Source organism: Marmota flaviventris, chromosome 9, assembly GCF_047511675.1.
Source record: "Marmota flaviventris isolate mMarFla1 chromosome 9, mMarFla1.hap1, whole genome shotgun sequence".
Lineage (NCBI taxonomy): Eukaryota > Metazoa > Chordata > Mammalia > Rodentia > Sciuridae > Marmota > Marmota flaviventris.
In genome coordinates this window covers 109,389,016-109,401,575 of record NC_092506.1, presented here as the reverse complement: position 1 = coordinate 109,401,575, position 12,560 = coordinate 109,389,016, and the positions used below count along the sequence as shown (strand labels likewise).

The following is a 12,560-nucleotide window of genomic DNA, read 5'->3' as shown; positions in this document are numbered from 1 at the left end:
ATCATAAACAACACAGGATGCCACCCCTCATCATTCCTTTTCAACACTGTGCTGAAGACTCAGATAATACAATCGGACAAGAAAAGGATATAGAAGGTATTCAGATTTGGAAGGAAGAAATAAAACTGTCTTTGTTTACAGATGACATGGCCACTTAGAAATTCCAAAAGAATGACTTAAAAAACACAATTAACAATAAGAAGGCTAGGGATATACATCAGTTGGTAGAGTGCTTGCCTTGCATGCACAAAGCCCTGGGGTTCAATCCCCAACACCACAAAAAAAAAAGAAATAAAACAAAAAATCCCACAATAACAGCATGGCTAACATACAAAAAGAGGAGGTGAAATTCAGAATTTAAAAAAATATATCATTTATATTAGTACCCAAAAAAGTGAAAAACTTAGGTATGAATCTATAAAATATGTATCAGATCTATATGAACAATCCTATAAAACTGATGAAAGAAATCACAAGCAAAGAAAACAAATGGAGAGATAGTTCATGATCCCTGATAGGAAGGCTAAAAATTGGTAAGATGTCAGTTCTTCCCAACTTGATCTGATGATTCATGCAATTCCAATAAAAATCCCAGCAATTTGTGGAACAGACAAACTGATTCTCAAGTTGATCTCCAGTGGCAAATGATCCAACATCATATTAAAGGAGAAGAACAAAGAGGACTGAAAGTACCTGAATTAAAGACTTACTACACAGTCACAGTAATCAAGACATTTGGCATTGCAAAAGAATGGTCAAACAGACGAATAGAACAGAAAAGATTTATAAAATAGAAACATGTAAACATAGTCAACTTATCTTTGAAATGGTACTGGAACAACCAGACATAGATATGCAAACAAACAAAATTATAGACACAGACCTTACACTTCTCACAAAAATTAACCCAAAAGGAATAGACAAATGTAATATGCAAAACTATAAAACTTCTAGAATTAATATATGAGGAAAATCTAGGTGATTTGGGTTATGGCAATGATTTTTTAAAGATAACACTTAAGGCACAATCCATGAAAAAGAATTATAAGATGGACTTCATTAAATTAAAAACCTCTGTTCTGCAAAAGATATTTATTGTCAAGAGAATGAAAAGGCATGCCACAGACTGAGAGAAAATATTTTCAAAATATCTGTCTGATAAAGAACTATTATTCAAAATATATAAAGAACTTAAGACTCAAAAATAAGAACACGAATAACACAATTTAAAAACAGGCAAGAGGGAGTTGTGGATGGTAGGGCACTGACTAGCATGTACAAAGCTCTGGGTTCAATCTCCAGTACCACATAATAAATACATACATAATAAATATATACATACAACAAAAATAAGCAAAAGGCCTTACATGTATCACCACAGATATGCAGATAGCAAATAAGCCTATGAAAAGATACTCCATGTCATAGATCCTGAGGCAGGTGAAAATTAAAACAATAATGAGATACCACTATTCTTACACCTATTAGAACAGTCAAATGCTAATGATACCAAATGCTGGCAAGGATGTGGAGCAACAGGAACTCTCTTTCATTGCTGGTGGGAATGCAAAAATGGGCCACATTGGAAGACAGTTGGGCAGTTTCTTACAAAGCTAAAACACATTCTCTCCATAAACATACTCTTTCCATATGATCTAGCAATCATACCCCCTGGAATTTGCCCAGATGAGCTGAAAACATGGCCTCAGAAAAACCTGTACATAGATGTTTATAGTTGCTTTATTCTTAACTGACAATCTTGGGAGCAACCAAGATATTCTTTAGTGGGTGAATGGATAACTGAACTATGATACAACCAGACAATGGGACATTATTTAGTGCTAAAAAGAAATGAGCTAGCAAGCCATAAAAAGGCATGGAAGAATCTTAAATACATATTACCAAGTAGAAAAACCAATCTGAAAATGTTTATATATATTATATGATTCCATTATAACATTCTGATATAACATTTTGGAAAAGGCAAAACCACAGAGACAGTAGAGAGATAAGTTGTTGCTAGGATATAAGAGAAAGACAGGGAGAAACATGCAGAGCACAGAGGAAACTACTCTGTATGATGTATATGGACATAATCATTATATATTTATCAAATATAAAACCAAGAGTGAGGGCTGGGGATGTGGCTCAAGCGGTAGCGCGCTCGCCTGGCATGCGTGCGGCCCAGGTTCGATCCTCAGCACCACATACAAACAAAGATGTTGTGTCCGCCGAGAACTAAAATAAATAAATATTAAAATTCTCTCTCTCTCATCTCTCTCTCTTAAAAAACAAAAACAAAAAAAAAAAACCAAGAGTGAATCCTAATGCTAATATGGACTTTAGGTAATAATAATAATGTGTTGATAAAGGTTCATCAATTGTAACAAACTGTACTAGTGCAGAAAGATGTGCATGTGTGGAAAAAGAAGGTATATGGGAACTCTATTTCTGTTCAATTTTGCTATGAGCTAAAATTGCTCTAAAAAAATAAATCTATCAAAAACTGCAAAGCTGTTAACCATCTTAGGTACTCTACCCAGATCAAAAATCGTCGTTTTCCAGTATGAATCGGAAGGCAATATCATTGCCTAATTTTTTCTATTTTTTCCTTTGGGGTATGTTGCTGGGGATTGAATTTAGGACCTTGTATATGCTAAACACATGCTCCACCACTGAGGTACATCGCTAATCTATACCTGATTATTTCTAAAATAGTCTCCAAAAACATCTTAACAGGTAATTTAAGACTCAGAATGAGGATCAAATCAAAGAACTTACTTTTCAATTTTCTTCTTTTGTTCCTTTTGTCTTTTTTGTTCTTTTACTTGTTCTCTCTCAATATCCATGAAAAGTCTTCTGTGTCTCAGGTACTGCTTTTGACGCTAAAAAGAAGTTGATAGCAACACTAATTTCGTTTGCCACTAGTACAATCACTTGTTAATAGTACTTAATGAAATGATTATATTTAATATAAGCCATATTTACGAAATATTTAATGAAATGATTACATTTAATATATTTAATAGATAGCATATTTACCCTATATTCCCAAGTACTAAGTACCATAAAAGCAGGGCAACAGAAAGAAAGTAGGAGTTATTTTGTAACAGAACAAGGTTCCTTTAACCTTTCAAAATTAGAATCACATCACAAAAACATACTCTAAGCCCAGCGTGACATGGCAGAGAGGGGAATACAAAGGTTGAAGTACATCAGAGTATCACACTCATAAATTGAACAAGTTTAGTAAAGTAAGTGCTACTATACTGTGTGGATCTGTTCATAGCTCTGAATTTATATATTCTCTTTTAAGGACACAGGCTACTCAAATGGCTAAAGCATATCTATGCATATGGTAGGGCAGTGTACAACTTTTTGGTATCAACTATTAAATGTCTAAATAGGCTGGACGTGATGGAGCATGCCTATAATCCCAGCTACTTGGAAGGCTGAGGCAGGAAGATTAAAATTTTGAGGCTATCCTAAGCAACTTAGCAAGATTGTGTCTTGAAATAAAATAAAATGGGCAATAGATGTAGCTCAGAAAGAGACTGCTTCTGGGGTCAATCCTCAGTACCAAAGGGAAGGAAAAAAAAGAAAAAGAAAGAAAGAAAAAATAAAGTTTAAATAGCAATTCTCAAATTGAAGATGCATCAGAATCACCAATGGTATTTTTTTAAAAAGTTTTTTTTAGTTGTAGATAGATTCAATATCTTTATTTTATTTATTTTTATTTATGCAGTGCTGAAGATAGAACCCAGTGTCTCATGCGTGTGAGGCAAGCATTCTACTACTGAGCCACAACCCCAGCCCCACCATTGGTATTTTTTTAAAACACATTAAAAACAAAACCAACAAACAAAAAAACCCCTACCTTTTCAGATACTGATTCTGCATACTACATATCTACATTCTGTATATCTACAAATCCAGGCATATGATTTTTTTTTTTGGGGGGGGGGGCTACTGGAGATTGAACCTAGGGGTGCTTTACCACTGAGATACATTCCCAGCCCTTTTTATTTTTGAAACAGAGTCTCACTAAGCTGCTGAGGCTGACCTTGAACTTGCAATCCTCCCGCTCAGCCTCCCAAGCTGCTGGGGGTCACAGGCACGTGCCACCATGCCCAACAAGCATAAGGATTTGGAAAAAAGGTCCATATCTGGTTCTGGTACAAGGATAGGGTTAAGAACAATTAGTTTAAAATAACTTTAAGTTGAAAGGGGAAAAAAAAAGGAAATCATAAATTTAAAATGTTCATTTAAATAAGTTATAGTGGCAAATATATAATAGCTGGAGAAATTTACTTGGATCAGCTCTTTGACTTCACATCAATGCACCCTAAATCTTAGGAACTTGAAAGACAAGCTTGACATACTCAAGCAACTTCTTTGGAATTGTAGTATTAGCTCTATTAAGACACAGAAACTGTTTCTAATTTCATATATAGCATCACTGAAGAAATAATAATGTTCAAAAGCAACATCGTTACATACCTCTTTCTTGTCTTCCTCTTTATCTACTCCAGACTGAAATGCCAATGGAGTTTGGAATTCATTGTTTAGTCCTGACTGATAATCATTATAAACCTGTTAAAGAATCCAGTCACACAGTGACAAAATTACCAAAAGCTAGCCATATGAACCCTTTTGATATTTTTATCTATTGATTCTTTTCTCCTCAAACTTCCAGCTATAAAAGAGTAAAAGCAAAAAGGATGGAAAGAAAATAGTTTCAGAATGAATTAACCAACCAACCAAAAAATGAAAAAGGGAAAAATAATAGACAAAAGGCTTCAGATAAAAATCATGAATGAACAAATAACAAATCAAAAGGTTCAGAATAGAAGTTCTTTAAAAGTGGTCATTTGAAATCATACTATCATATTATGCTTGGACTTGAATCCAGGTATAAAGCCAGATCCCTTAGTATCTCAAATGTATAATCACATTCAATCTACATAACTCTCTTGATGAGCATGAATTCAGAATAAGAGTCTGGAAACATATCAATTGATTGGGATGGCATGGAGAACACTGGGCCTAATTTCCCATCATATTTACTAGCCAAACTTTATAAGTTAGTATACTTACTTGGACATTATATGTGCCAAACTGTGATCTCTAACCTTTTAGAAATAATGTTTAAAATTTTTATCTCTTTAGTTTAAAAGTTATTTATCTTTCAGCAAGGTTAGAGAGTAAAAGATCAATATGTAAAAATCTATTGAATTTCTATATTTGTGATGAATAATCTGGAAACAAAATTAAGGACACATTCTTGACGATACCATCAAAAAGACTACAACAGGTATAAATTTAACAAGAAAATATAAATTTATACTCTGAAACATACAAAACATTGTTGAAAGAAATTAAAAAGACACCTAAATAAATGGAAAGACATTCCACATTCATAGACTAGAAGACTTAATATTTCTAAGATGGCAGTACTCCCTAAACTGATCAACAAATCTAACATAATTTCCACCAAAATTTCAGCTGCCTTCTTTGCAGAAATTCACAAGGTGATCCTAAAATTTCTATGAAAATGTGAAGGACCCAGAACAGCTGAGACACTCTTGAAAAAGAACAAAACTGGAGGACTCTTCCCAACATCTCATTACAAAGCCACAGTAATCACGACAGATTTCACTGGCATAAGGATAGGCATAGATCAATGGAATACAACTGACAGTTCAAAAGTAAACACGTATATTTACAATCAACTGATTTTTTACAATCTGCCAAGACAATTCAATGGGAACAACAGTCTTTTAAACAAATGTGTTTCAATTATGATGCTGAAACACCAGTTATTCAAATGCCAAAAAATAAAGTTGAACCATTTCCTTATACCACATACAAAAATTAACTCGAAGAATCATAGACCTAAATGTAACACCTAAAACAATTCTTAGAAAAACAAAGAGAAGTACATATTCAAGACCCCAGGTTAAGTTATGGTTTCTTAGATATGAAACCAAAAGTATAAGCTGCCAAAGTAAATAACTTAGACCTAAAAAAGACTTGTGCTATAAAGAAACCATTTTAAAAAGTGAAAAAACAATCTACAAAGTGGTGGAATTTATTGCAAAACTTGAATCTAAAAAGGAAACATATTAAGAACTCTCACTGGGCACAGTGGCACACGCCTGTAATCCCAGCAACTCAGGAGGCTGAGGCAGGAAGATCACGAATTCAAAGCCAGCCTCAGCAATGGTGAGATGCTAAGCAAGTCAGTGAGGCCCTGTCTCTAAATAAAATATAAAATAGGGTTGGGGATGTGGCTCAGTGGTCGAGTGCCCCCGAGTTCAATCTCCAATACCAAAAATAAAATAACTCTCATGAGTGTAGAATAAAATAAAGAGATGGAGGGGCAGGAAAGGGGAGGCACTGGGAAATGAAACCAACCAAATTATGCATGTATAAATATATCACAATGAATCCCACTTTTATGTATAATTATAATATGCCAATTAAAAAATAAGCAGGAAAGAGATGAGTAGAGGAAGAGGAATTGAGGGAGGGAAGTGGGAAGGAAAGGGAAGGTACTGGGGATAGAAATGGAGAAAACTAGCCCCACTATTATGTATAGTTATAATGCATTAATAAAACATTTTTTTAAAACTCTCATATCTCAATGATCAGAACTCAAATAACCCAATTACAAAATGGATATAGTATCTAATAACAGTACTCCAAAAATATACAAATGGTCAATAAGTACATGAAAAGGTGCTCAATGCCATTAGCCATCAGGAAGATGTAAACTGAAAGGACAGTGAGACAGCACTTCACACCCATATGAATGAAAAATAATTTAAAATGAAGACATGGAGGGCTGGGGTTGTGGCTGAGTGGTAGAGTGCTCACCTAATATGTGCAAGGTACTGGGTTTGATCCTCAGTACCACAAAAAAATAAAATAAATAAAGGTACTGTGTCTAACAAATTTATATATATATATATATATATATATATATATATATATATATATATATATATATATATATATAATTTGTTTTTAAATGAAGATATGGGGACTGGGGGTATAAATCAGTGGTAGAGTGTTTGCCTGGCAGCAAGACTTCCTGAGTTCAGTTCTCTGCAACCAGAAACAAAAAAATAAACAAGTGCTGGTGAGGATGCAGAAAAATGTGAACCTTCATTCACTGCTAATGGAAACAAAAAATGTTGCAGCCACTTTGGAAATAAGTTTGCTAGTTCTTCAAAAGGTTAATAAACACAGAATTATCATTTGCCCCAGCAATTCTACTATTAAGTATATACTCAAGAAAAATGAAACATAAGTCCATAGAAAAACAGGTATGCAAATGGTTCACAGCAACATTATTCATAAGAGAAACAAGCCAAATGTAATCAATGAATGAATAGTAAAATGTGCTATATAAACAAAATGGAATTATTCAGCAATTAATAGGAATAAAGTCTTGCTATGTGCTATAACATCAATGAAATTTGAAAACATTATGTTAAGTGAAAGAAGTCAGTCACGAAAGACCAAATATTACATGTTCTCATTTAAATGGAATGACCAGATTAAGGAAATTTATGGAAAAAGAATAGCTTAGTAGTTGTGAGGGCTAGAGGTGGGGCTAAGGGAAACTTGTAATAGCTGATACTGGGAATTGGACTCTCTGGAGATGATAAAAACTCAAGTTACACATCTGTAGTCCCAGCAACTCAGGAGAATGAGGCAGGAGGACTGCAAGTTGGAAATCAGCCTCAGCAACTTATTAGGACCCTCTCTCAAAATAAAAAAAAAATTTAAAAACCTGGGGATATAGCTCAGGGGTAAAGCACTCCTAGTTCAATGCCCACTATCAAAAAAATAAAATAAAATATAAAATGTTCCCAAATTGATTGTGGAGATATTTACATAACCCTGTGGATATACTAAAAACACTGAATTGTATGCTTTAAATAGGTCAGTTGTATGGTTTATGAATTGCAGTTAATCATCATTTTTTGCATATTTGCTAACTTTTCCTATTCATTAAAATTTATATGTAATACCAGTACTCAGAATGCTAGGCAAACCTTTGCAGACATGAATAGCCAGGAAAATCTGAGTAATCCAACAAGCATGTTGACAACTGAAGTCCAATAGGAGATTCTGTTTTCATATTGTAAAAAAAAAAAAATGTGTCTTTTCTTGTTTGTTTTTGCTAGGGATCAAACCTGGGGCTTTGCCCATGCTAGGTAAGCACTCTACCACTGAGCTACATGCCCAGGCCACAAGTATCCTTTTTTACATTCTACTTAGTGCCATGTTTTTTGTATTTTTTGCTTTTTATGGGTGATTCCACTGTTTTAAGAAGGTCCCAGAAATAGTGCTGACATACTAATATTCCTAAGCACAAAAGGCTGTGATGTAGTTTAAATTCACAGCACCCAACAAAGGCTCTGATGTGCTTACACAGAATATGTGTGTTAGATAAGCTGCATTCAGGCATGAGTAATAGTGCTACTAGCTGAGATCAAACTTAATGGATCAACGGTATGTATTAAGTAAGGTGTCTTTAAACAGAGATATCTGTAAAACAAAGTTATGTATATTAATCATTTGACAAAAAGGTTAGGGGTTGATAAAAATGTGCCTATAAAAGCCCTAAAGATTTCACAAAAGAACTGTTAGAAGTAGTACACAAGTTCAGCAAAGTTGCAGGATTACAAAATCACCATAAAAATCAGTTATATTGGTGTTAGGGATCTAGCTCAGTGTAAAGTGAGACCCTATATTTGATACCCAGTACCACAAAAATTTAAAAAATTAGTTGTTTCTATACAGTAACAATGAAGGGTCCAAAACAAAATTTAAGAAGATAAGAACATTTATAATAGTACTAAAGAGAAAAAAAAATTTAGGAAATTAATCTCTGGGACATTCTGATATTAGGAGGTTAAGCAGAGAAGGAGGAGCTCAAGAGAAACAGAACAGACTCCAGAGTAAGGTAGAAGAGGACCAGGAAGAGAAGGAGTCAAGAAGCCAAGGTAAGGACCCAAGCATCTACATTATCTATAATCTCTCCTGGTATTAATTATGTACACTTGTCCATTTAGAGTTCTCTCTACTGGACTGTTCTCATCATTCATTCATTCATTCAGCTAATATTTTTTTCAATCCCCACCAACAGACCAAGTAAGGTAAGATGTTCTAGGGCTGGGAACACAGAAATAATGATCATTTAACTCTGTGCCACACAGTCAGTAAATAATTCAATTCTCACAATAGCCCTTCATATTTACAGTGTTGTTACAAGCACTCAGTAGATGAAATAAAGGCATGGGAGGTTAAATAATTTTTACAAAGAAAGGGATGGAGCCTGGATTTGGACCTGGCCCTGAGTCTCAGACCATCAACATTTTGCTATAAACAAAACAAAAGCTTTGCCCTTTTGTCAGCCCATTCATGAGTCCTCCAAGCAGAAGTCAGTTCTCTAAAGAAAAAAAATAAAATAACAGCAAATCTCTACTCAGGGGGCTGAGGCAGGAGGAGCACTAGTTTGAGGCCAGCCTCTGCAAGACATTAGCAAGACCCTGTCTCTAAAACTGAAAAGGGCTAGAAGTGTAGCTCAGTGATAGAGCACCCCATGTTCTCCCCAAAAGACTTTTTACACTGAAAACTAGAAAACATTGCTGAAAGAAGAAGACTTGTTTTCACAGATTAGAAGACTTACTACTATTGTTATGATGTCATATGGAAATGATGGGAGGAAAGTGGTAATATCTTTTCTCACCTGTCATAGGATCATGGCCAATGCCTCTATAAAAAAAAAAAATGGGTTAACAAGAGAAAGGCATAACAAATTTATTTAATCAAAGTTTTATGTGCACAAGAACCTTCAGAATGAAGACTCAAAGACCTAGGGTGAACCATCAATTTTTATGCTTAGGTTCAATGAAGTATGGAAATGACTAGACAAAGAATATGACCTAAAATTAACAGACTGAGTGGGGAAACCCAGAAAGGCCTATCTGCTCAGATTCTTCCTGGTCACTGTGTAGGATTTCATTCTCCTAAGTATAGGGCAGAACCCCTTCTGAAATGGAAGTCTTATGATTTTACTGTAAGACACGGGAGGTCATCAGCTCAATGACAGAAAGGCAGGCAAAGATTAGAGTAATAATTTTAGGCTTTCTGGCTTGCTTTTGGGAAAGGTAGTTCTAGTTTCTGTGACCTGCATTAGGGAACAGAAATTCTAGTTTCTATGGTTTGCCTGGGGGAACAGAAAGGGCAAACTGGAGACAGAAAAAATTAAAGACTTGCTTTGCAGGGCTTGGCTTGCTTCTGAGGCCTGAAATGTCATATTATGGCATATAATTTTCTGAGCACTCTACAGATTTAATGCAATCCCTAATAAAATTCCAATGTGTTTTTTTTTCTTGTAAATTGGAAAATCCTTCCTCAAATTAATATAGAATCTCAACAGTCTACCAATAGCCAAATAATCTTGAAAAAGAAAGCTACAAATCCACAACCTCTTATTTCCAAACTTATTACAAAGATACAGTAATAAAAACAGGGTGGTACTGATATGATACAGATGGACAAACCAATGGTATAGAATTGAAAGTCCATAAATAAACACTGGCATACACGGTCAAATGTTCTAGACAAGGAAGCCAAGAACATTCAGTGGGGGAAAAGACAGTCTACTAAGAGTGATATCGGGAAAAATGATATTCATGTGCAAAAGAGCGAAGTTAGGTATTTATCATATACCATATACAAAAATTAGCTCAAAGTAGATCAAAGACACAAACATAAGAGCTGAAACTATAAAATTCTCAAAAGGAAACACAGGAGAAAAGTTTTATGACACTGAATTTGGCAATTTCTTGAATAAGACATCAAAAACACAGATAACAAAAGAAAAAGTAGATAAACTGGGTTACACTAAAATTGAAATCTTTTGTACATTAAAACAGAGTGAAAAGGCCACACAGGAAATGGGAGAAAATATTTGTAAATCATACTTCTCATAAAGGGTTAATATACAGAATACATATAGAACTCCTATATGTCAACAACCAACCAACCTGACTTAAAAATAAGACAAGGCTCTGAGCATGGTGGCAAACACCTGTAGGCCCTCATGAGCTAAGGCAGGAAGATGACAAGTTTTAGGCCAGCCTGGGCAAAGCCAGACCCTGTCTCAAAATAAAAAATAAAAAGGGATAGAGATGTAGCTCAGTGGTATAATAACCTGGGTTAAATCCCCAGTACTGGAAAATGAATAAATAAGCAAGTAAGCAAAGAACTTGAATAGAAATTCTCTAAAGAAAATGTACAAAGCCAATAACATTGAAAAGATGTTCAACTTTCCCAACCACTAGAAAAACACAAATCAAAATCACAGTAAAAAAATCACTTTTCTGTTGGGATGGCTATTATGTGAGAAAAGGAAAAAAATCTCAGAAAATAACAAGTTTGTGAAAATGTAAAGAAATTTTAAAAAAAAAAAAAAACATTGTACATGCTAGTGGAAATGTAAAATGATACAGTCATGATGCAAAACAGCATGGTAATTCCTCAAAAAATTAAAAACAATTCCTATCTGATCTAATAATTCATATATGGTTGGTTATATACTCAAAAAGAATTTAAAGCAGTGACTCGAACAGGTATTTGTAAACCTAAAGCCAGTAAATGGATTAACTTGCTCTTAGCACTAATGAGTCTATTTTTCACTATTTCTGTTTTTCTTCACTCCTCTATGCCTTATTTACGAGATAATTAACCAATAAAGTCAACTTTGCAGCCAAGTGTGGTAGCACACTCCTGTAATCCCAGCAGCTTTCGAGGCTGAGGCAGGAGGATTGAGAGTTCAAGCCAGCCTCAGCAAAAGTGAGGCACTAAGTAACTCAGCAAGACCCTGTCTCTAAATAAAATATAAAAAAGGGCTGGGGATATGGTTCAGTGTTAAGCACCCCTGGGTTCAATCCCTGGTACAACCCTCCCCCGCAAGAAAAAAAAGGTTTAAGATGAGACACTGCCAGAACCTGGTATAATCACAGGACCTTAAGGCTGAGGCAGAGAGGATGTAAAGATAATGCCTAGGATTCTGGCTTGTGTGATTAAATGGGCAGAGAAACTCCTTTGGAATAGGTGATATGTTCAGTTTTGAACACCTTCAGTTTGACAAATTTGTGGTGTTTAGAGAAGCAACAGGTAGCAGGAAGCCTAGAGTTGTAAAGAAAGATCTATCCAAAAGACAGGTTTCAAAATCACCATAATAAGGAGTAGCGGAAGCCAAAGAAAATATCACTGAAAAAGAGAAAATGTTAGAAGAGATGGGAAGAACAAAACAGTCTAAAGAACACCAACAAGAAAGAAACTTAGGCAGAGAAGGCTAAGAAAGAATATCTAGAATTTATTTGGAGACTGGTGTTACAAAAAGGAAAGGAGGAAACATTTCAAGAAGAAATAAGCAGTCAACAGTTTCAAATAATATAGAGAAGTCACTAACATAAAAAGTGAAAATTCTCATTTTATTAATGAGGAAGACCCTGTGGTAACCTTGTAAAGAA

General features: G+C 34.7%; 1 protein-coding gene across 15 annotated transcripts in view; it reads right to left on the bottom strand.

Annotated features, from left to right (window-relative positions):
- Ccdc15 (coiled-coil domain containing 15) overlaps positions 1-12,560 on the bottom strand; it is a 70,503-nt gene that overhangs the window by 30,642 nt on the left and 27,301 nt on the right. For 14 of the 15 annotated variants that reach the window (XR_011708620.1, XR_011708622.1, XR_011708621.1 and 11 more), the window contains 2 exons: positions 4,501-4,593; positions 2,782-2,885 (listed from right to left, as the gene is read on the bottom strand). Coding sequence is in view for 12 of the 15 variants with exons in the window: in XM_071616827.1 (XP_071472928.1) it covers positions 2,782-2,885; positions 4,501-4,593 (197 nt within the window). In the remaining 3 variants the exon portion in view is untranslated. The remainder of the gene's footprint in view (positions 1-2,781; positions 2,886-4,500; positions 4,594-12,560) is intronic. The other variant, XM_071616829.1, reaches the window with a different exon arrangement.